This window comes from Neophocaena asiaeorientalis, unplaced genomic scaffold, assembly GCF_003031525.2.
Source record: "Neophocaena asiaeorientalis asiaeorientalis breed wild unplaced genomic scaffold, Neophocaena_asiaeorientalis_V1.1 scaffold39, whole genome shotgun sequence".
Lineage (NCBI taxonomy): Eukaryota > Metazoa > Chordata > Mammalia > Artiodactyla > Phocoenidae > Neophocaena > Neophocaena asiaeorientalis.
This window is the reverse complement of record NW_020175670.1, coordinates 9,276,753-9,299,108: the sequence shown is the minus strand read 5'-3', so window position 1 is coordinate 9,299,108 and position 22,356 is coordinate 9,276,753. Positions and strand designations below refer to the sequence as shown.

General features: G+C 35.7%; 1 protein-coding gene across 4 annotated transcripts in view; it reads right to left on the bottom strand.

Annotated features, from left to right (window-relative positions):
* Window positions 1-22,356, bottom strand: part of ARAP2 (ArfGAP with RhoGAP domain, ankyrin repeat and PH domain 2) — a 190,379-nt gene that overhangs the window by 152,296 nt on the left and 15,727 nt on the right. For all 4 annotated transcript variants that reach the window (XM_024731747.1, XM_024731749.1, XM_024731750.1 and 1 more), the window contains 4 exons: window positions 6,904-6,962; window positions 5,736-5,812; window positions 4,922-5,007; window positions 3,104-3,457 (listed from right to left, as the gene is read on the bottom strand). In XM_024731747.1, the coding sequence (XP_024587515.1) occupies window positions 3,104-3,457; window positions 4,922-5,007; window positions 5,736-5,812; window positions 6,904-6,962 (576 nt within the window). The remainder of the gene's footprint in view (window positions 1-3,103; window positions 3,458-4,921; window positions 5,008-5,735; window positions 5,813-6,903; window positions 6,963-22,356) is intronic.

The window sequence follows — 22,356 nt, the reverse complement described above, 5'->3', positions numbered from 1 at the left end:
ATTCCCACTATTTGTTCTTAAATAAAGAAAACAAAGTATGTCTTTTTTTTTTTTTTTTTTTTTGTGGTGTATCTTGTGGGATCTTAGTTCCCTGACCAGGGATTGAACCCGAGCCCACAGCAGTGAGAGCACAGAGTCCTAAATACTGGACAGAGCAGGGAATTCCCACTATTTGTTCTTAAACTGTGTTTTGACAACACATGTCCTCACATACAGAAAACAGCAGGTTAAAAAGTCAAAAGGGTTTCCTATATGTCTATAGGGGGAAACAGAATTTAAATAAATGCACTGAGAGTTCACTGCTCTGTTAATGTACACCAGCACTATCAACGGCACCAGCAGATTTCCAACCAATACAGTGTGTGGAGTTTAGTTTTTACTACAAGATCCCTATAAATTAAAAAATAGCTGTTTTAGAAAGATTGAAAGAAAAAACGATGTCTAATACTAGTTTGTTTTTACTAATTCATTCAACAACAAACACTAAGAATATCTACCACTTGCTAGGCAATCTTCTAGTTGCTGAGGATACCACAGTAAACAAAAACCAATATAGATGACTGTCCCCATGGAGCATATATGCAACAAATAAATCATCAAGTGTATAAGCTATGAGAAAAATAATTAAGGGAGTGATGGGGTGGTGAGGGAGGGGCAGCGATAATATTAACTTTGGTGTTCAGGGATTCGTGCAAAGGAGACTTTAGAGCAAGAACTTGAGGGAAGTAAGGTACAAGTCATGCTGCTCTCTGGGTACGAGCATTCAGGGCAGAAAGAAGAACAAGTTCAAAGGTACTCGAAGAGAGATCCTGCTTCTTATTATGTCTAGATTTGATAGAATAATAAAGTAGTTTCCTTGTTCCGTAATCTATCAGGTTATAATTTTCGATGTGGGGCCCAAAGGAGACGGAGGAAGCTGGTATAAGATTTCAGCTAACCCTCAAATCTGTTTTATACTACTATGGCCCACAAGCCAAACCTGGGCCATTAAATGTGTTTCTAAATAAAGTTTTATGGAAACACAGCCTCATTCATCAGTTTACACATTCTCTGTGGCTGCTTTCATGCTACAACTGCAGAGTTGCTGAGCGCCCACAGACACCATATGGCTGTAAAGATTAAAGTATTTATTATTGGACCCTTTACAGAAAAAGTGTACTAATACTTTCTCTGTGGAATTCAGAATGCCATCAAAATCAGTGCTACCTGCACCAAAGAGACATGCGACCATGAGTTAAACAAAGCTCAGTAACCTCTGCATAAGGAATGGGTAGGCATCATTTTGTCTAATTAATGAGCATCTTAAACACCCTCAACATAGCCTACAGAGTCTAACTAGAAAAAGGAAAAATGGAGATTCCACTTGTGGTCTAATAAATACATGCTTCTTGGCCAGTTACACATATTTCTTTTAAGTCATAGCAATATAATCATGGAGAAGAGCTTTTTAATTTCTTGGTGATATAACAAGCTCCTTTGTTTACTTTCCTAGCTGCATCCTGGTAACCTGGAAAAAGACTCTGAAGTCAGAAAACTCAATTATTTTCTCTAAAATGGAAAAATAAAAATCTCAAAAAATTACAGCCTCTAACCTTAGGCAGGTTCAGAATAGAAAGGATGGAAAGTCAGAGTTCTGATAAAAAGAGAGAGAAAATGTTCTAACTATCCCAGAGGTGGCCAGTAATGGTGAAGCTTTCTCAGTGTGCCTGCAACATAAACATACTAACCTAACTCCATCAAGATCGAGGTACCACCCACCAGAGATCATTCAAGAAACCACAGCTGCTAGGGGCTCGGTATGCAGAATCTGCTAAATCTTCCAGTGATACTTTGAGAGAGCACTGGGATCTCCCTAATCATTTAAATTCTACAGAAATGAAAGACCTGAGCCTATTCCCGCTCAATGTTTCATTCCACCAGTGTGTATATTTGAGTAATGACTCATACCGGTGCAATTTGACTATGCATTTACCAATAATACCGATGACTGATGAAAAGCAGACACAGTTAACTACTTTGTCATCCTAATGGAACCAGAAAGGAGTGAGACAAAATATGTGATGCTAAGAAGTTCTCTGCTTCAGTTTAGTCAACACCTAATTTGCTAAAGGGATGCAATCCTATAAAGTATTAATCATGTAATTACTAACCACAAAAGGGTTCAGCTTTTTTTTTTCGATTTCTTAAGAAATATCATTCCTTCTCCCACTAGTCAACTGATGCTTCTTCTAGCAATTTTTTTGCTAATAAAATTTATTTTAGGAGAAAACAAGGCTTTCTAGAAATGATACACCTTTTCAGGGGAAGAGTAGAGAAAACCAGCACAACATAGGGACTCACCACAACAACTACTTAAACAGAAGAGATTTAATCCCTAAATAATTTAATAATTCATGAGGAACATTTCCAGTAAATATTTCAAAAGGACATTCAAAATTCAGGATGTCAGAAAATAGTTCTAATTAAACATAATCCCTCCCCAAAGACTTCTCAGTACTGCAAAATGCTTAAGGACAGAAGTTTCTTTGTCAACAACTGAAATGATAAATCTGCTTTTAAAGTATAATATTCAAGGGACTCTGACCTTTTGTGCAACATTCAAAACTCAAAACAATATATCAATAGCAGTGAAGCCTAAAATGTAACAGTGACATACTTTCCCCTAACTACAATAAGCCTTGTATTCCCAAACAGAACGCTGTTATAATGGGAGCGAAGAGCAAAGGCCAAACAGTGTGGGCTGAGCAATACAAACTCAATCGCTGTTGTTTTTCTTTGCTACAAATTGAGATACAGGATAGTGCATTTTGGTGCAAAGTTAGAAACTAACATTAAGGATCTAGATGTGAAATCAAACTTCCAGTTTTAATTTGCTATGCAGAACCTTAACCCAGAATTCCATACAGCACATGGCCCATGCCCCACATTATATCTAAAGAACAGCATTTGCAAAAGTGTATTGAAAGTCCCTACAAACTGTCTCTGTATGCGTGGGGGGTGGGGAGGAGCAACAGCAACCTAGCAGGTTTAGAAATGGATACGCTTGAATTTTTAAAAATATGCCACTTAGGAAAAAAAAAAACAAAAAAGAATAAATACATACCCTTGGGGACAGAGTTTGTCAAGCCATCCTGATTTAACCTTTCTTGCAGATGATCCATAAAAACAGGCATAGGGAGATATTACATTTGAGGAAATGATTGATGAATCAGCCTTTCCACTTGTTGAGCTTAGTGGATAACTGTGCCTATTAACAGGGACCAAATTCGCTGCTTTTTGAGTCCTAGATTTATATGGCTTTGAATGTTTTCTTCTTAAACTGTGAAAGCATTCCTCTACTGTTGAATATTCTGATTCCGAAGCAGAGTCTATAGGAAGATTGTTTTTGTCCTCTCGAGGTATCCAAATATCTTCTACTTTGTCTTCACTTACGTTCTGCATCCTGTTATCATATATGCTAAATGAAAAAATAATGGTTTTAATATTTCCCACAGCTCTATGTGACTTAAGCCATTGGTTACTTTTCCTATTTATAAACAACCAATCACAGAAGTTTAAGGCCAGGAAAAATGGTGGAGTTCAATTAACACATCTGATAATTTTTAAAACTTCCTGAAAAATAGAAATCTCTCATTATACTAACACATATTTGAATACTACTAGAAGTAGTGTATTTTTTCTTATGTATCATTTAATCTGACCTGTTTATTTTGGGGGTTGGGTGTGAGTGGTGAGGATGGAGACTGCCATATTCTCTGCATCACAATTTAAACGTCTTCACCAGCACCAGTAAGTGGCCAGCCACTTAATGGGCCAGATCATGAACCACTGCCTCGTGGAGAGAGGTACTAGAGATCTTATTTCCACATGTTGCCCCTTCTCTGACTCTCCACTAATTGACTTCAAGGACCCTATGTTCCATCATAATGTCATAAAACAAAGAGTACGTCTGACTGGTGAGAACTTTAGGATTATTTTGCATCACTAATGAGAAAAAAACTGCACCACACTGCTAACTAGAAAACAAGAAAGGGCCAGGGTACATTCAGAAGGTAAAAGCTGTATAACATATAATATTTACTGGAACACATAGTTACTAAGTATATTCCTATAGATTTAAGGAATGACAAAACAGATTGGCTCAGCCATTTATGCATAATAAAACTCATTACAAAGAAGTTTTTGCTAATCAATGAAACAGATATGCCTAGGAGTCAAATTACATCTTTCTGGACGTGGTATTCTAAAAATCATTGCCACCTTAAAGGACTTAACTTGGCCCCTTCCACATTCTGCACTGTAGTAAGTTCATATCAAATGCCTACTGAAGATTCTCAATGATTTAGTCTCATCTTAAGGAAACCCTCAACAGTGTTAGCCTTGGAGAATAAAGGTTAAAATAGACAAATGTTAGGTAATGATGCACTACATCAAGTGCTAATAAAGCTGAGAGAAAAATAAAATTTAAGTTGGTACCTTACAAACTCTATTCAATCTCATGTGTGATCCAAATAACTGGATAATTTTCAAGCTGCTTGTCAATTCTGAACTTCTAATAAAAGGATACAGTACATTTGTAAAAATTATGCACCTCACATAGTGACATTTTTGGCACTGTCCCTTTCTTCTTCATAGTAAGGTAACTTTCTATCTTTAAAGTGCAAACATGGTCACCACATATTTGCCACTTTGGGAAAGGGAGAATGGTTTCAATTAGGAAAAGACAAAAATAATGTGCTACAGACTATAGAATCGATTTACAGGCTCTAAATTCAATTACTGAAATGAGTGCTGTTGTCAAAAGAAAGGATTTGAACTTAAACTATTTTCTTAGAAATATAATATGAGCAAGAATTCAACACTGTATATTATATAACATTTTATTCAAAAGAATTAATCATCATCAATCATGTCCTCATACCTTGATTTGACAAAAAATGAGTTTCTTTCAGTTTCCCCTTTGAGTGTTTCTTCCTGGGTCCAAAATTCATTCTTTATGGATCTCTTCTATAAAAAAAAAATACACATTTTTCAGGGGAGCAATATTCTACAAAGATTCACAGTATCCGGGTTTAGTTTTATTAAACAAACGTCAATTGTTTAGATCAATTTTCAATAAAAACAATTTAATTAGGGTGACTATAGTAAACAGTAGCCTTTTGATCCCTTTTTCAATATTTTATTTAAATCATTAATAACTCATCATTTCAACTAAGAAAAACAGAAGATGCTAAGAATAAAATTTATTTACTTTTACTTTCCCACTTACTTTTTGTCTTCCAACTTCTCTTTCATCATGACCAAGAAATAAAATAACAAAAGAGCACAAGTAGTGGAGAGGAAAGACTAAGTGATAAACTGAATAATTAAGATTTGTAAATAGTTAGAAGTCTGTCTATATTTGGGTATAAGGCAAAGTAAAATCTAGTAGCTTTTGTCAGTTTGCCTTTCCTTTTTACAGGGGTTTGTCTTATTCTTTTTTTTTAAAGTAACTTGTGGTAAATTTTGAAAACCCACTGATCTGTATTCCTAAAATCAAATTGAAATGTATTTCTGTGATATATTTTTAAAGATATAAATCTGCCATGATTTTACTAAGCAGGATTTCGCTGAATGGAAATTTCTTTTTCAATATAACACATTCTTCAAACAGCTTAAAGGAAAATGAAGAGGCATATATAGGCAGAAAAGCAAAGAATTGAATATGGAAAAAAATTAAAATGTACAGGACTAACCTTGGAATTTTCTAGTCTCTGGAAGAGAAAGGTCTCTCCATAAGGGAAAATGGAAGATGAATTCTCCTCATTCGTATCTTTTGGGGGAATTATAGGATGAGAATAGAAAGATGTGAATAATGTGAAATATTGTTTTAAAAAAGCATGTGTTTAATTATTTTATAGCAATATCACAACTTAAGCTTTATTCTCTGAGAGTCCAAAATTCTGCTCATAATTCTTACCCTCAAATCAACTCTAAGCATGATTTTCTCAATGTATACACCCCTCACTTCACAACCAAAACACATCACTCACTGTTTCTCAAAGTGTGATGTGTCACATTTGTCCTTGCTAACCTATAGGATCCACGTTAATATAAGTAAGCACATTTCCCCATACAATGGAAATTGTCATGGTGTGTTTATAATGTTAATTCCTAAATAAGAGATTAGTTTTAATGGCAGAAAATTAATCTTAATTCTATTATAATTTTAAACAAATGATCATTAAAAGTTCACTAACATAACAGCTAGATGTTATAGCATTCAAAATGTCAGAATCCACTTAATATAATCCCTCTAATACCATAACTACTAATGCACCTGTAAGTAAATTCTTTCAAGAGAATTTCCACAATCCCTGAATTACATCGATCCACAAGAAAGAATTCTCAACACTTGCGTTTTCTGCTGTGGCAAATTTTTTTAAAGGTTCAGTAGTCAAGTGTTTGCTAACAGCATTGAGAAGAATGTTCCTGAACTTGTACACGCAGAATTTTCAAAAAGAAAGAAAAGCCTCTCTCAATGAGCAGTTGACCAGAGCAATGTCAGCCCTTTCCTGTTACCATGGCAAAATTACTTTCCATAAATCTACGCCCTGTAGTTCAGACTGTCAGAAACCACATAATTTGGTTAAATGCTTTCGACTGTGATTAATGATAAATGAAGCCTGGGTAAAAAAATCTTTTTACATTAGCATGTGCAAATTTCCAGGAGTCTGCTTATATATTACTGTCTTTCATTCACTCACCTTTAAAAGTGTCTGGAGTACTATGAACCCTGGCAGACAGTTATTCCCACTATTCCCTATTCCACAGGTGGGCTGCCTTCTTGATCATGATTTTAACACTTGTAAGAGTATCAAATGAGTACTAACTAATTTACAGACTTTAAAAGCTGAGACTCACTTTGTTGTGTCATAGATTTTCCAGTTGAGGTGGGAACATTTCTTCTCTCACGGAAATAGCTTAAGGCAAAGGGAAAAATAGATAAAATACGTAAAAATAGATGTTACCATCTTGAGTAAAGGAATAATTGTAGGCACATATATTCTTTTTGTTAGAAAAACCAATATTCAAAAATAAGTTTGATTTTAATGAACAAATACAATGGCCAAATTCCATAAATGTGTTTTTTTAAATAGCCTTAAAGGAAGAGATTTTATTGGATTTTACAAGTGTTTGCTTCTTACATTTATAATTCACAAAAGTAAAATGAACATATTTGCCCAAGTATTTATGATTTCTTTTGTCTTTAGCTTTACAATATTGAATAAAAAATCTGTCTGGCTCTAAGAGCATAATTTGAAAATACGTAAGACCTCTTCTCAAAGATCTCACAGCCTTGAGAGAGAAATACTACAGGTAGTTAATTAGAATACAACATAACAGCAATGCCAGAGGAAAACACTGTGGAAACAGAAGATAATGAATACCTACTACCATATGAAAGAGTTCTATTTTTCCATTTAAATATAAGGATCAGGACAGTGTCCTTAACTTCTCTTAAATATAAATATGCCCAAGTAACTATAGGAAAGACTATATATATGTGGTTGTAGTTATCTATTTATTGATATCTATATAAAAGAACAGAAACCAATGAAATAGAATATAAACAAAATTTAAAAATAATGGTAACGAAAAGCTGGTTCTTTGAAAAGATCAATAAAATTTATAACCCTCAGGGAAGGAAAATAAGAATGAGAGACAGAAGAGACAAATTACCAGTATCGGGGATGAAAGAGAGGACATCACTACAAATCCTACAAACATTAAAGGGATAATTACAGACTATTAAGAAAAACTTTATGCCAATAAATTCAACAATTTACATGAAATGGAAAAATTCCTTGAGATACAATTGATCAAATAGGACACAAGAATAGAAAATCTTAATATCCCTGTATCTATTAGAAAAATTGAATTCAGTAATTAATCACCTACCCACAAAAAGCTCCAGGCCCAAATACTGCAATGGTGAGCTCCACCAAACATTTAAGGAAGGAATAATACCAATTCTATGTAAACCTTTTCAGAAAATAGGGAAGGAAGGACTACTTCCTAGTTCATTCAGTAAGGCCAGTATTACTAATACACAACCAGTCAAAAACAAAACAACAGATAAATATTAGACAAATATTCCTTATAAATTTAACATGCAAAAATCGTTAACAAAATATTAGCAAATCAAATCCAACAATACATAAAAAGGATAATATATTATGACCAGGTGAGATTTACCAGAAGAAAGCAAAGTTGGTTTAACATGGAAAAATTAATATAATTCACCAAATTAAGAAAATAAAGGAGAAAAATCACATTCTCACAGCAATAGATTCAGAAAAACCAATTGACAAAATTCAAAATCTATTCATGACAAAAACTCTCAGCAAACTAGGAATAGAAAAAAACTTCCTCAACCTAATAAAGGGCATTTATGAAAAACCAACATCATAATCAAAGATTAAAGACTGAATCATTTTCCCTAAGACTGGAAATAAGGCAAGAAGGTGGGCGCTCACTAGTTATATACACATTAGTAGTCAGTGCAACAAACGAAAGAAATAAAAAAAATTCAGATTGGAAAGGAAGGCCTCTTATAAGCAGAAGTCTGTATCTAATCAACAGGAAATCCTTAAAAATCTACCTAAAAGCTTCTCAAACTGCTAAGTCAGTCAGTCTAGCAAGGTACCAGGATAGGGGGAAATATTTTTAAAAATCAATAGTATTTCTAAATACTAGCAATGAACAATTGGAAAAATTGTTTGAAAATATAACTTTTACAATAGCATAAAGAAACATGAAATACTAAGGGGTAAATTTATCAAAATATGGGCAGGATCTGCACACTGAAAATTCTAAAACATTGCTGAGAAAAATTAAAGAAGACCTAAATAAGTAGATATATTATGTTCATGGATTGGAAGACTCAATATCATTAAGATGTGAATTCTCCACGTATTGATATACAGCGTCAACATAATCCCAAACAAAATTCCAGTGATCTTTTTTATAGAAATTAACAAGGTGATGCTAAAATTTACATGCAAATAAGAACAATTTAGAATGGTCAGAACATTTAAAAGAAAGACAAAATTGGAAGATTTATAGTATATGATTTCAATATTTAGTCTAAAACTACAGCAATCAAATTTGTGTGGTATTGGTGAAAGGGCAGACATATAAATCAATGGAATTAAACAGAAGTCCACATATACTCCCACACATCTATGGTCCAGTGATTTTTGAAAAAATATGTCATGGCAATTCAATGGGGAAAGGATAGTCTTTTCAACAAGTGTTGCTGGAATAACTGGATAGCTCAATTTTAAAAAAGAAATGAATATCAACCATTACTTCATACCATACACAAAAATTAACTTGAAATGCAGTTTAGGCCTAAATGTTACTACTAAAACTCTAAACCTTCTGGAAACCAACAGAAGAAAAATTTTGCAACCTTTAAGTATGCAAAGATTTCTTAAATAAGATACAACACCCCCCAAAAAAAAGTTGGACCTTTATGCTGTCACATATTTCTGATAAATGACTTGTTTCTAAAATATAAAAAGAATACTTACAATCTATTAATAGGAATGATTCAATTTAAAAATAGACAAAAATTTAAATAGACACTTTATAAGAGGATACACAAATGTGATAATAAATACGGACTCATTAGAATGGATAAACTTAAGGCTGTAAATACCAAGTGTTAGACAGTATGTTGAATAAATAAAAGGTTTAAATACTGCCAGCAGGAACGCAAAAGGGTACATCCATTTTGGAACACTGCTTGACATTTTCTGATAAAGTTAATTTAAGCTCCCAGCTATTCAATCCTAGAAACTCAAAAGAATTGAAAACATATTTCCAGGGAAATAAAGTTTTCTGGTCTTTCTTCATAGCAGTTTTACCCTCAATAATCAACAACTTAAAACAAACTAAATGTACATCAACAGGTGAATGATAAACAAATAGTGGTATAAGGACCTAAGGGATTACTACCAAGCTTGGGGGTGGGAACTAATAAAAGGATACAAATTAATACTAAACATAATAATATGAATAACTCTCAAAATCATCATGCTCAGCGAAAGAAGCCTGGCACAAAGACGTATATCCTATATGATTCTATAAGGGAGCGTGGAAGACGGATGGACTGTAGAAGGACACTAAGAAATGCTTAGGGTTGATGGAACTGCCACTTAATTGTGGTGATAATTTAATAGGTTTACACATCTTTCAAAACTCATCAAATTATATGCTTTGAATTGGTACAGTTTATTATGCAAATATTATACCTCAAAGAGTTAAAAATGAATTTAGCAAAACTACTCTTCATAGGGTTGATACATAAAATATAAACTATATTGCCAAATATCAGCGAACAAAATGAAATATTAAAAGTGATACCATATGCAAAAGTATCAGAAAAATATAAAAACCCAGGATTAAATCTAACAAAAGATTTGTAAGAACTCACTCCTGAGAAACCATTCCTGAGGAAATTAAAGAAAATCTAATTAAATGGAGGAATATATGGAAGACTGAATACTGCAAAGATGTTAACACTGCCTATGTTTATTTGTAGAATCAATGTAATCCCAATCAAAAGAGTTACAGGGGCGGGTACCTAGGTGGAATTTAACAAGTTGATCTTTAAATTTATAAGAAAAAGCAAAATACCAAGAATAACTAAGACACCTGAAGAAGAAAGTGAGAAGACTTGCTCTGCTAGGTATCAGGATTTATTTTTAAAGCTATGGTAATGAAGACACTACATTACTGATAGAAGGACAGATATATAGATTAGTGAAGTAGAATGGGCATAAAGGCACCCAATATTCATTTAAGTTAAAACAAAGATGTCAATCTTGAGCAATGAGCAAAGCATGTCTTTAATAAGAAGATGACTTGGATATCCACTTGGTATTAAAAAAAAAAAGTACTCCTACCTCAAACTATACCTAGAAATCAATTAAAGGTGGATTATAGGGGCTTCCCTGGTGGTAAAAAAAAAAAAAAAAAATAGGTGGATTATAAATCCCAACATGATAGGCCAAACAATAAAGCTAGAAGAATATAAAACAGAATATCTTCTGTGTCTTAAGATATGAAAAATTCTAACTCTAAAGGAAAGTAATGGTAAATCTGACTAAATTAAAGAACTTTCATTCATTAAAAGTCACCATCAAAGAATAAAAAAGCAGTATGTAGAAGAGGAAAATATATATTCGACAAAGGGCTCATACTCATGGTGCATCAATAACTCTTAAAAATCATTATAAAACACAGAAAATGCAATTCAAAACAACAACGCCCCTCCCTCAAAATGGGTAAATGACTCCAAAAGGTACCACATAAAAGAAGATAGAAACATGGTCAATGACGCATAAATGCGTTAAAAGGTGCTCGATTTCATTAGTCATCAGAAAATACAAATTAAAATCGCAATGAAATATAACTACCCGCCCACCTGTATGGTTAAATTTTTTTAAATAACGAAATTCTGTTGAGGCTATGAGACAAAAGAAATGCACTAGTTAACACTGCTAGTGTTAACATAAGTGAGCATAACCACTCAATGAAGAGAACCACTTTGCATTACCTACCAAAGTGCAAGATAAGCATATACTATGACAGCAACGCTACTCCTAAGTATATATTCAACAGACATACATGTAGATGAAAAGAAAAACCACCCAAATGTATGTCAACATAAAAAAGTTAAAGAAGCTGTGGGAGAATCACACAAAAGAATAACATTCAACAGACAAAACAACAAACTGACATGCAGCCACATGGATGCATCTCATAAACATCAGGTTGAATAAAAGATATCGGACACAAAACGTTACTTGCTGTATGATTCCATTTATATGAAATTCTAGAATAGGCAAAAGTAATTCAGTGAGATCAGTGGTTCCCCAATGCAGGTGATAGGATAATTTACTGCCAATGTGCAAAGGCGATTTTTGAGGGATGACAGAAATGTTCTATATCTTGATTGTGGTCACATGGGTGTATATATTTGTCAAAACTCATCAACCTGTCTATTTAATATCAGTCTTTTTTCTTACATGTAAGTTAGATATAAATAAAGCTGGTTTACACAGGTGTGTACACATATATCATTTACATGTAAAATACTAGATGATGTGGAGAATGTGAACTATAACAGTAGAATGGATATCATGATATATCCATATGGGGAAATATTATACAGCAGTGAAAATGAACAGTCTACAAACATAGGTACCAACATAGATTAAGTTCAAAGTTAAGCAAAATGAAGTTAACTAAAAGATTTACTATATGGCTGCATTTTTAAAACCATAAGACAGTCAAAACTACAGTATAGAGAAGGGATTCAAGATGGCGGAAGAGTAAGACGTGGAGATCACCTTCCTCCCCACAGATACATCAGAAATACATCTACACGTGGAACAACCCCTACAGAGCATCCCCTGAACGCCAGCAGAAGACCTAAGACCTCCCAAAAGGCAAGAAACTCCCCACGTACTGGGTAGGGCAAAAGAAAAAAGAAAAAACAGAGACAAAAGAATAGGGACGGCACCTGCACCAGTGGGAGGGAGCTGTGAAGGAGGAAAAGTTTCCACACACTAGGAAGCCCCTTCGCGGGCAGAGACTGAGAGTGGTGGAGGGGGGAGCTTCAGAGCCATGGAGAAGAGCGCAGCAACAGGGGTGTGGAGGGCAAAGCGGGGAGATTCCCGCACAGAGGATCGGCGCTGACCAGCACTCACCAGCACGAGAGGCTTCTCTGCTCACCCCCCGGGGCGGGCGGGAGTGGGGAGCTGAGGCTTGGGCTTCGGTTGGATGAGGACTGGGGTTGGCTGCATGAACAGAGCCTAAAGAGGGCTAGTGTGCAACAGCTAGCCGGGAGGGAGTCCAGGAAAAGGTCTGAAGCTGCCGAAGAGGCAAGACACTTTTTCTTGCCACTTTGTTTAGGGGTGCGCAAGGAGAGGGGATTAAGAGTGCTGCTTAAAGGAGCTCCAGAGATGGGCGTGAGCCGTGGCTATCAGCGCGGACCCCAGAGACGGGCATGAGACGCTAAGGCTGCTGTTGCAGCCACCAAAAAGCCTGTGTGCAAGCACAGGTCACTCTCCACATCTCCCTTCCTGGGAGCCTGTGCAGCCCGCCACTGCCAGGGTCCCGTGATCCAGGGACAACTTCCCCGGGAGAACACACGGTGTGCCTCAGGCTGCTGCAACGTCACGCAGGCCTCTGCCGCCACAGGCTTGCCCAGCATTCTGTACCCCTGCCTCCCCCTGGCCTGAGTGAGCCAGAGCCCCCGAATAGCTGCTCCTTTAACTCCGTCCTGTCTGAGTGAAGAACAGATGCCCTCAGGTGACCTACATGCAGAGGCGGGGCCAAATCCAAAGCTGAACCCCAGGAGCTGTGAGAACAAAGAAGGGAAAGGGAAATCTCTCCCAGCAGCCTCAGAAGCAGCGGAGTAAATCTCCACAATCAACTTGATGTACCCTGCATCTGTGGAATACCTAGATAGACAAGCAATCATCCCAAATCAAGGAGGTGGAACTTTGGGAGCAACAATATATATATATATATTTTTTTTTTTCCCTTTTTATCTTTTTCTGAGTGTGTAGGTGTATGTTTCTGTATGTGATTTTGTCTGTATAGCTTTGCTTTTATTAGTTGTCCAAGGGTTCTTTCTGTCCGTTTTTTCTCTTTTTTTTAGTATAGATTTTAGTGCTTCTTATCATTGGTGGATTTGTTTTTAGGTTTGGTTGCTCTATTCTTTCCTTCTTTCTTTCTTTATTACTTTAAAATTTTTTTAATAATTATTTTTTATTTTAATACCATTATTTTATTTCATTAAATTTCATTTCATTTTATCTTTTTCTTTCTTTCTCTCTTTTTTCCCCCCTATTGTGCTGAGCCGTGTGGATAACAGGCTGTTGGTGCTTCAGCCAGGCATCAGGGCTATGCCTCTGAGGTGGGAGAGCCAATTTCAGGACATTGGTCCACCAGAGACCTCCCAGCTCCATGTAATATCAAATGGCAAAAATCTCCCAGAGAACTCCATCTCAACGCCACGACCCAGCTCCACTCAATGACCAGCAAGGTACAGTGCTGGACACCCTATGCCAAACAACTAGCAAGACAGGAACACAACCCCACCCATTAGCAGAGAGGCTGCGGAAAATCATAATAAGGTCACAGACACCCCAAAACACACTACCAGATGTGGACCTACCCAACAGAAAGAAAAGATCCAGCCTCATCCACCAGAACACAGGCACTAGTCCCCTCCAGCAGGAAGCCTACACAAACCACTGAACCAGCCTTAGCCACTTGGGGCAGACACCAAAAGCAATGGGAACTATGAACCAGCAGCCTGCGAAAAGGAGACCTCAAATACAGTAAGTTAAACACAATGAGAAGACACAGAAACACACAGCACATGAAGAAGCAAGGTAAAAACCCACCAGACCTAACAAATGAAGAGGGAATAGGCAGTCTACCTGAAAAAGAATTCGGAATAATGGTAGAAAAGATGATCTACAATCTTGGAAATAGAATGGAGAAAATACAAGAGATGTTTAATATCAACCTAGAAGAACTGAAGAGCAAACAATGATGAACGACACAATAAGTGAAATTAAAAATTCTCTACAAAGGATCAGTAGCAGGTTAACTGAGGCAGAAGAACGGATAAGTGACCTGGAAAATAAAATAGTGGAAATAAGTACTGTAGAGCAGAAAGAAAATATAATGAAAAGAATTGAGGACAGTCTCAGAGACCTCTGGGACAACATTAAATGCACCAACATTCGAAATATAGAGGTCCCAGAAGAAGAGAAAAAGAAAGGGACTGAGAAAATATTTGAAGAGATTATAGTTGAAAACTTCCCTAATATGGGAAAGGAAATAGTCAAGTCCAGGAAGCACAGAGAGTCCCATACAGGATAAATTCAATGAGAAATACACCAAGACACATATTGATCAAACTATCAAAAATTAAATACAAAGAAAAAATATTAAAAGCAGCAAGGGAAAACCAACAAATAACACATAAGGGAATCCCCATAAGGTTAACAGCTGATCTTTCAGCAAAAACTCTGCAAGACAGAAGGGAGTGGCAGGACATATTTAACGTGATGAAAGGGAAAAATCTACAACCAAGATTACTCTACCCAGCAAGGATCTCATTCAGATTTGTCGGAGAAATTAAAACCTTTACAGACAGGCAAAGCTAAGACAATTCAACACCACCAACTAGCTTTACAACAAATGCTAAAGGAACTTCTCTAGGGAGGAAACACAAGAGAAGGAAAAGAACTAAAATAACAAACCCAAAACAATTACGGAAATGGTAATAGGAACATACATATCGATAATTACCTTAAATGTAAATGGATTAAATGCTCCAACCAAAAGACATAGACTGGTTGAATGGAGACAAAAACAAGACCCATATATATGCTGTCAACAAGAAACCCACTTCAGACCCAGGGACACATACAGACCGAAAGTGAGGGTATGGAAAAAGATATTCCATGAAAATGGAAACAAACTGGAGTAGCACTTCTCACATCAGACAAAACAGACTATAAAACAAAGACTTTTACAAGAGACAAAGAAGGACACTATAATGATCAAGGGATCAATCCAAGAAGAAGATATAAGAATTGTAAATGTTTATGCACCTAACATAGGAGCACCTCAATACATAAGGCATATACTAACAGCGTTAAAAGGGGAAATCGACAGTAACACAATCATAGTAGGGGACTTTAACACCCCACTTTCACCAATGGACAGATCATCCAAAATGAAAATAAAAAAGGAAACACAACCTTTAAATGATACATTAAACAAGATGGACTTAATTGCTATTTACAAGACATTCCATCCAAACACAACAGAATACATATTCTTCTCAAATGCTCATGAAACATTCTCCAGGATAGATCATATCTTAGGTCACAAATCAAGCCTTGGTAAATTTAAGAAAACTGAAATTGTTTCAAGTATCTTTTCCAACCACAACGTTATGAGACTAGATATCAATTAAAGGAAAAAATCTGTATAAAATACAAACACACGGAGGCTAAACAATACACTACTTAATAACCAAGAGATCACTGAAGAAATCAAAGAGAAAATCAAAAAATACCTAGAAACAAATGACAATGAAAACACGACGACCCAAAACATAAGGGATGCAGCAAAAGCAGTTCTAAGAGGGAAGTTTATAGCAATACCATCCTACCTTAAGAAACAAGAAACATCTCAAATAAACAGCCCGAACTTACAACTAATACAATTAGAGAAAGAAGAACAAAAAAACCCCAAAGTTAGCAGAAGGAAAGTAATCATAAAGATCAGATCAGAAATAAAAGGAAAAGAAATGAAGGAAACAATAGCAAAGATCAATAAAACTAAAAGATGGTTCTTTGAGAAGATAAATAAAACTGATAAACCATTAGTCAGACGCATCAAGAAAAAAAGGAAGACTCCAATCAACAGAATTAGAAATGAAAAAGGAGAAGCAACAACTGATACTGCAGAAATACAAAGGATCATGAGAGATTACTACAAGCAACTATATGCCAATAAAGTGGACAAATTTAAAGAAATGGACAAATTCTTAGAAACGCAAAACCTTCTGAGACTGAACCAGGAAGAAATAGAAAATATGAACAGACCAATCCAAAGCACTGAAATTGAAACTGAGATTAAAAATCTTCCAATAGGGCTTCCCTGGTGGCGCAGTGGTTGAGAGTCCGCCTGCCGATACAGGGGACACGGGTTCGTGACCTGGTCTGGGAGGATCCCACATGCCACGGAGCGGCTGGGCCTGTGAGCCATGGCCACTGAACCTGCACATCCGGAGCCTGTGCTCTGCAATGGGAGAGGCCACAACAGTGAGAGGCCCACGTACTGCAAAAAACAAAACAAAACAAAAAAAAAATCTTCCAATAAACAAAAGCCCAAGACCAGATGGCTTCAGAGGTGAATTCTATCAAACATTTAGAGAAGAGTTAACACCTATCCTTCACAAATTCTTCCAAAAGATAGCAGAGGGAAGAACACTCCCAAACTCATTCTACGAGGCCACCATCACCCTGATACCAATTGTGGCACATATATACAATGGAATATTACTCAGCCATAAAAAGAAACGAAATTGAGTTATTTGTAGTGAGGTGGATGGATCTAGAGTCTGTCATACAGAGTGAGGTAAGTCAGAAGGAGAAAAACAAATACCGAGATCAGCTTGGTGCTTTGCGAGCACCTAGAGGGGTGTGATAGGGAGGGTGGGAGGGAAGGAGATGCAAGAGATATGGGAACATATGTATATGTGTAGTTGATTCACTTTGTTATAAAGCAGAAATTAACTCACCATTGTAAAGCAATTATACTCCAATAAAGATGCTAAAAAAAATAATGACAGTATATTGTTTGGGACATACTTAAGTTGTAAAACTTTTTTAAAATGAGAGTAATCATCATTATTTAAAGTCAGGATAGAAGTTGTCTTTGGCTGGGGAGGGCACACAAGTTTACCAAAGGGTTGCAAAATAAGTCACCCTTTATTTGTGCATTATCTCCAGATTCTTGACACTGTCATATGGCTATAATCGTTTCCTCAAATTTGTATGTCACTGACACAAATACATATTAATAATCTGAACCGCTGAGTAGAGCAGCACTCAAATTTTCTACATCTTTGGTAACTTGTGCTAATAATATATATTGCTAATTCTTATTAAGCATTTACTATATGTCAGACACAGGTCTCAAAATTTTATAAATACACACACACTCATAATGTGTGTGTGTGTGTAGTCACAAACACCCGAAGAAGTAAGAACTGTCATTTATCTGCATTTTTTAAGAAGATTGTCACACAAAGCAGTTAACTTACTTTTCCACAGTCGTAAGTAACTAACCTGGGAATCAAACTCAGGCAGTCTAGCTCCATAAGCCCTTTTCTAAGTCACCATGCTTAATAAAAAACTCAACATTAACTTACTAAAAAAAAAAAAGTAAATTAAAAAAGATTTTTGAATTATTTTAAGTACCTCCATTAGTGGTATTTTTAAAGCATATTCTGTTGGTTTTACTTTTAGTCTGATAAATGTAAAGAAACAAGTTTGCGATGATTTTTATTGATAGCTCTATTCAATATCCACCTGCAAGCAATTACCAAATCTATCAACCAAGCTCATTTGATCTACTGTAGATGAAAAGTAGGTCAATACAGGAAACAAGCTGTTTTGAAAACTGGTGATTAGCAATTTATATTCTCATTTATCTATGAATAAATTATCACAAGCTATTTTATATTCTAATACCTATTATGCCCAAAGCATTTTGTTAGGGGTTTATATATCTACATCTCATATTTCATCCTCCTAATAGCCCACTGAGGTAGGACCTAGTGTCCTAATCCTACCAGTAAGGAAAGGACGTTCTCCCAGCCCAAGGCGCACAGCTAATAGGAGACCAAACCAACATTCGAGGTCAATTCCGTCTTGAGTGCAAAGCCCACGTTCTTTCCTTTCTCCCTCTTTCTGCCCTATTATTTCCCCATCAGTTATCCTAAAAACTGCGATTGCTTTTAAATTTGAAATATAAAGCATGGTTGATTAGCAAAAATTTAAAACCCATTTAGAAAAGCAGTAGCTATTATCATTTTTTGTTATTATGCTTTGGTGATCTTGGTCAAGTTACCCAACAGCCCTGAGCCTATTTTTCCTCATTTATTGAAGGGGAATGAAAAAAGGGCCTGCTGCCTATGAATATTATGAGGATTAATGAGATGATGTTTTTAAAGAGCGTAAGGTGTGTGCCCTACACAATGTAAACACTCAGGTAGAATGAGCCAACTGTTATATTTTTTATTAGTGAAAAGAACGTTTGGTCTTCCTGGTACACTGAATATGCACAAATGTTTCTTAAAGTCCTTAAAAGTATGAGAACTCTCCATTTGTAACAGTGAAAAAAAATAGTCAATGACCTAGTAGGGGAATAAATTGTGTTTTCCATCATTTAATAAAATACTATACAGCAATTATTGCTAAAATACGTGCATGGATGTGAACAAATCTCAAAAATAATATTAAAGGAAACACCAAGTTGCAAAAAATTAACTGATTATCAAAGTGAATCTTCAACATGCCTACAGATGTTATGTGTTCACATATTTTTTAATCATTAAAATTGCCAAGAAAAGCAGAGGCATAAAGTTTAATTAACGTTAAAGATCTCTCTTTATGATCTACACTTACCTATTACTTAAGCAATGCATTTAAAAAAATGCAATTCTTACAATTCATAACAGACAAACTACAGGTCATTGTAGGATTGAATTCAAAAGAAAAACACCACAATCATTAGGCGGCAGTTGAAACTGCCTTGAGGTTACATAATGTCTAACTAAAACACACAAATCTGAATTCGGAAAACACAAGAGTGCCTTAATTACAGCACAGACTATGAATATGAAATGTATAATGCACAGATAATTAAGTCTCAATCTACAAAGTTACAAAAAATGTCCTTAGGATAAGAATAAATAATTACAGAAGGATTACAGCACAAAAGTCTACATCATTATTGTGAAACTTTTTTCATCACCTAGCAGAAGCTTCAGTTCAAACTATATTTTTTCAAACAAAGAAGGGCTTTTCAAATTATGAATAAAGGGTACAAATGTTAATGTCTTTTCACTTGTAAAAAGGATCACACAGATACCTTTATCCTCTAACAATAAATCAAACGGTTAACTATTAATTTTGATTCATTATTTAGATATTCAAGTCAAAAGTTGCAAATATTGAAATAATCAGCCCATTTTATAAAAAGTCATTTTAAAGGAAAAAGTCTGAATTTTAGAATGCTAAGCATTTTTCTGCTATAACATGAAATGTAAAGTTTTCCTTGAACATGGAAAGGATAGGATGAGTTTCTGTATTTTTCTAATTCAATGTAGCAAACAACTGCTTACCATTTTTCTGTATGTTTTTGGTTCATATGTATTTCAACATTAAAGTCTAAAATAGTTGCATCCATTTTTAATATCTATGTATTAATACATCTAGAGAAAAATATCTAAGATTTTTACTTTTAATAAAAAGTTCACAGGAGGCTGGAGACTTCAGGTTTAGAATTCAAATTTTTGAAAAGCCCTCAAACAGTCACTATAGCACCTCAGTCTTATAACAAGTTATAACAGATACTCCAGTCACAGTGCAGCCTTGCATACCACACTCCTCCCCTTTACCGCTGTTTCCTTATTTTTCCTTCCCCCCAAACATTCAAAGGCATGACACCTAAAAGACAGGGCTTTGACTGTGCCAAGGATAAAACAGTTACATGAAAGATGGATGAAAATCATTAAACTGGGAAGGAAGATAAGACAGGTATCTCTTCAGTTGCTAAAGATACTTGTTCCTTCCTGCTTTGAGCACTAAGGAGGATCCTCCTGGAAGGATCACAAGACACATCTATGACTCCCAGGGAAGGGCAGCTGGTGAGACTTGCTTTCTGCTTGGAGACCTCTGTGGGAGACCTCCAGATGAGCTGATAAGGAAGAAGCTGGCTTTTCAAGCCTAGATCTGACCTGGCCCTCAAAAGATAGGACTTAAAAAAAGAGATCCTGAGGTCCAGTGTCCAGCATAGCCCCACCCAGCCCAGCCTTCCCAAAAGGAGCAGACAGGAGTTCAGGGAAGAAGCCCAAGGCAAGGACAAACATAACCCATTTGACTGGCAAGTTAATTGCATCAGATAAATTGGCAGGGGGTGGTGGGGTGAGGGTACATGTCCAGGGAGATAGAAACAAAGCACCTCACACATCAGGAATACACATCCAGCATCATGTTCCTGTCAACACTTATACGAAATCTTTAAGGAGTAAAGAAATTATGTCCAAATCACTGACCACAAAGAAATATATTTATATGGTACAGCAAGAAATGTACTAAATATCGTTTAGATGTTATTTGATTAGAGAGGATCTCAGATTATATAAGCCACGGTTTCATTTTATAAAAGTCATAACACTGTAATTAGTTTGCAATTACTGTTTGCAGTTCAGGCAAGGACCACAAAGAAAAACAGACAGTGAAGTCTGAAAATAATTTAATTTACTTTCTCATTTTATAATTTGATCACCAGAAATACCTAGTTACCATTTACTGCCATAATCAAAGAAGAAAAGAGAGGTGACAATGGGTTCTCGGGCAGTGCTATGATGAGGCTCCCGCTAAGCTCTTTACTACTAATTTCAACATTATTTTAATTCTCATTTTCAAAGACTCAGTCACAATGTGAATAACAAGTCTTTCACATGGTGCAAAGCTTACACTTAGAAGTAAATGAACATCAAAAGATTCTCAAAAATTTATGAAAAATAGCACAACTTATTTAAAACTTGAGCCAAATGTTTCTTATCTGAAGTTATCCTTATGGCTCGCAAAAGGATTCTGTTCCTGCAAAGACATAGCAGACCCTTCTCATTTACTTTCTTTTAATTGTTTAAAATTAGCAAAATACGCTAAAGCTATGGTGTCATACAAAAATTGGTGATCTTCTACTTTCCTAAGAAATACTCCATTTCTTATATATGCAATCAACACTTTTAAGAATATTTACTAAATGAGTGGTTAAGAAAGTGTGTTATAGAGTGAGATGTACTGGAATGAAATCCCAGTTCACTACCCATGTGATCCTAGAAAAATTAACCTAAGGCTCAGTTACCTCATAAGAAAATGGAGGAATAATACCTATTTCAGAGGGCCAATGTGAGAATTAGATAACGCATGGAAAATTATAAGCCAAACCAGCTTCTAGGTGTTTAATAAATGATACTGCCAATTGATTTCCCAGTAAATACTCAATATTGCCATTGGCACCAGGGATGCCATGATAAAGACAAATTAATTAGGGCCTCTGCCCTCAAGGAGTTTACACTCTAATGGGAGGTACTTAACATGGTCTTGTAAGTTGCCATGTTTTCTCTTGCATGTACTAAATTTCCATATTTTTCTCTTGTAAATACAACCAAGATCCAGTACCAGGGACAGAGTGGATACACAGGGAGACAAAGGGGGAATGAGAATCTTGCAGAAATGCCAGCCTAGAGCCTGTTTACAGGAATCTGTAATTGCATTTAGTGCCACAGCGGTAAGGATTGAACTTAAACAACCGCATGACTCCCAACAGAGACAAGTGTTAGCTTTTAGTGAATTAAAAAAAAAAAAAAAAAAAAAAAAAAACCCACACAAACCCTCAACCCCCCCCACCCCCCCCAACCCCCCCCCCCACCACAAAACCCAACCACACAACCACCCCAAACCCCAC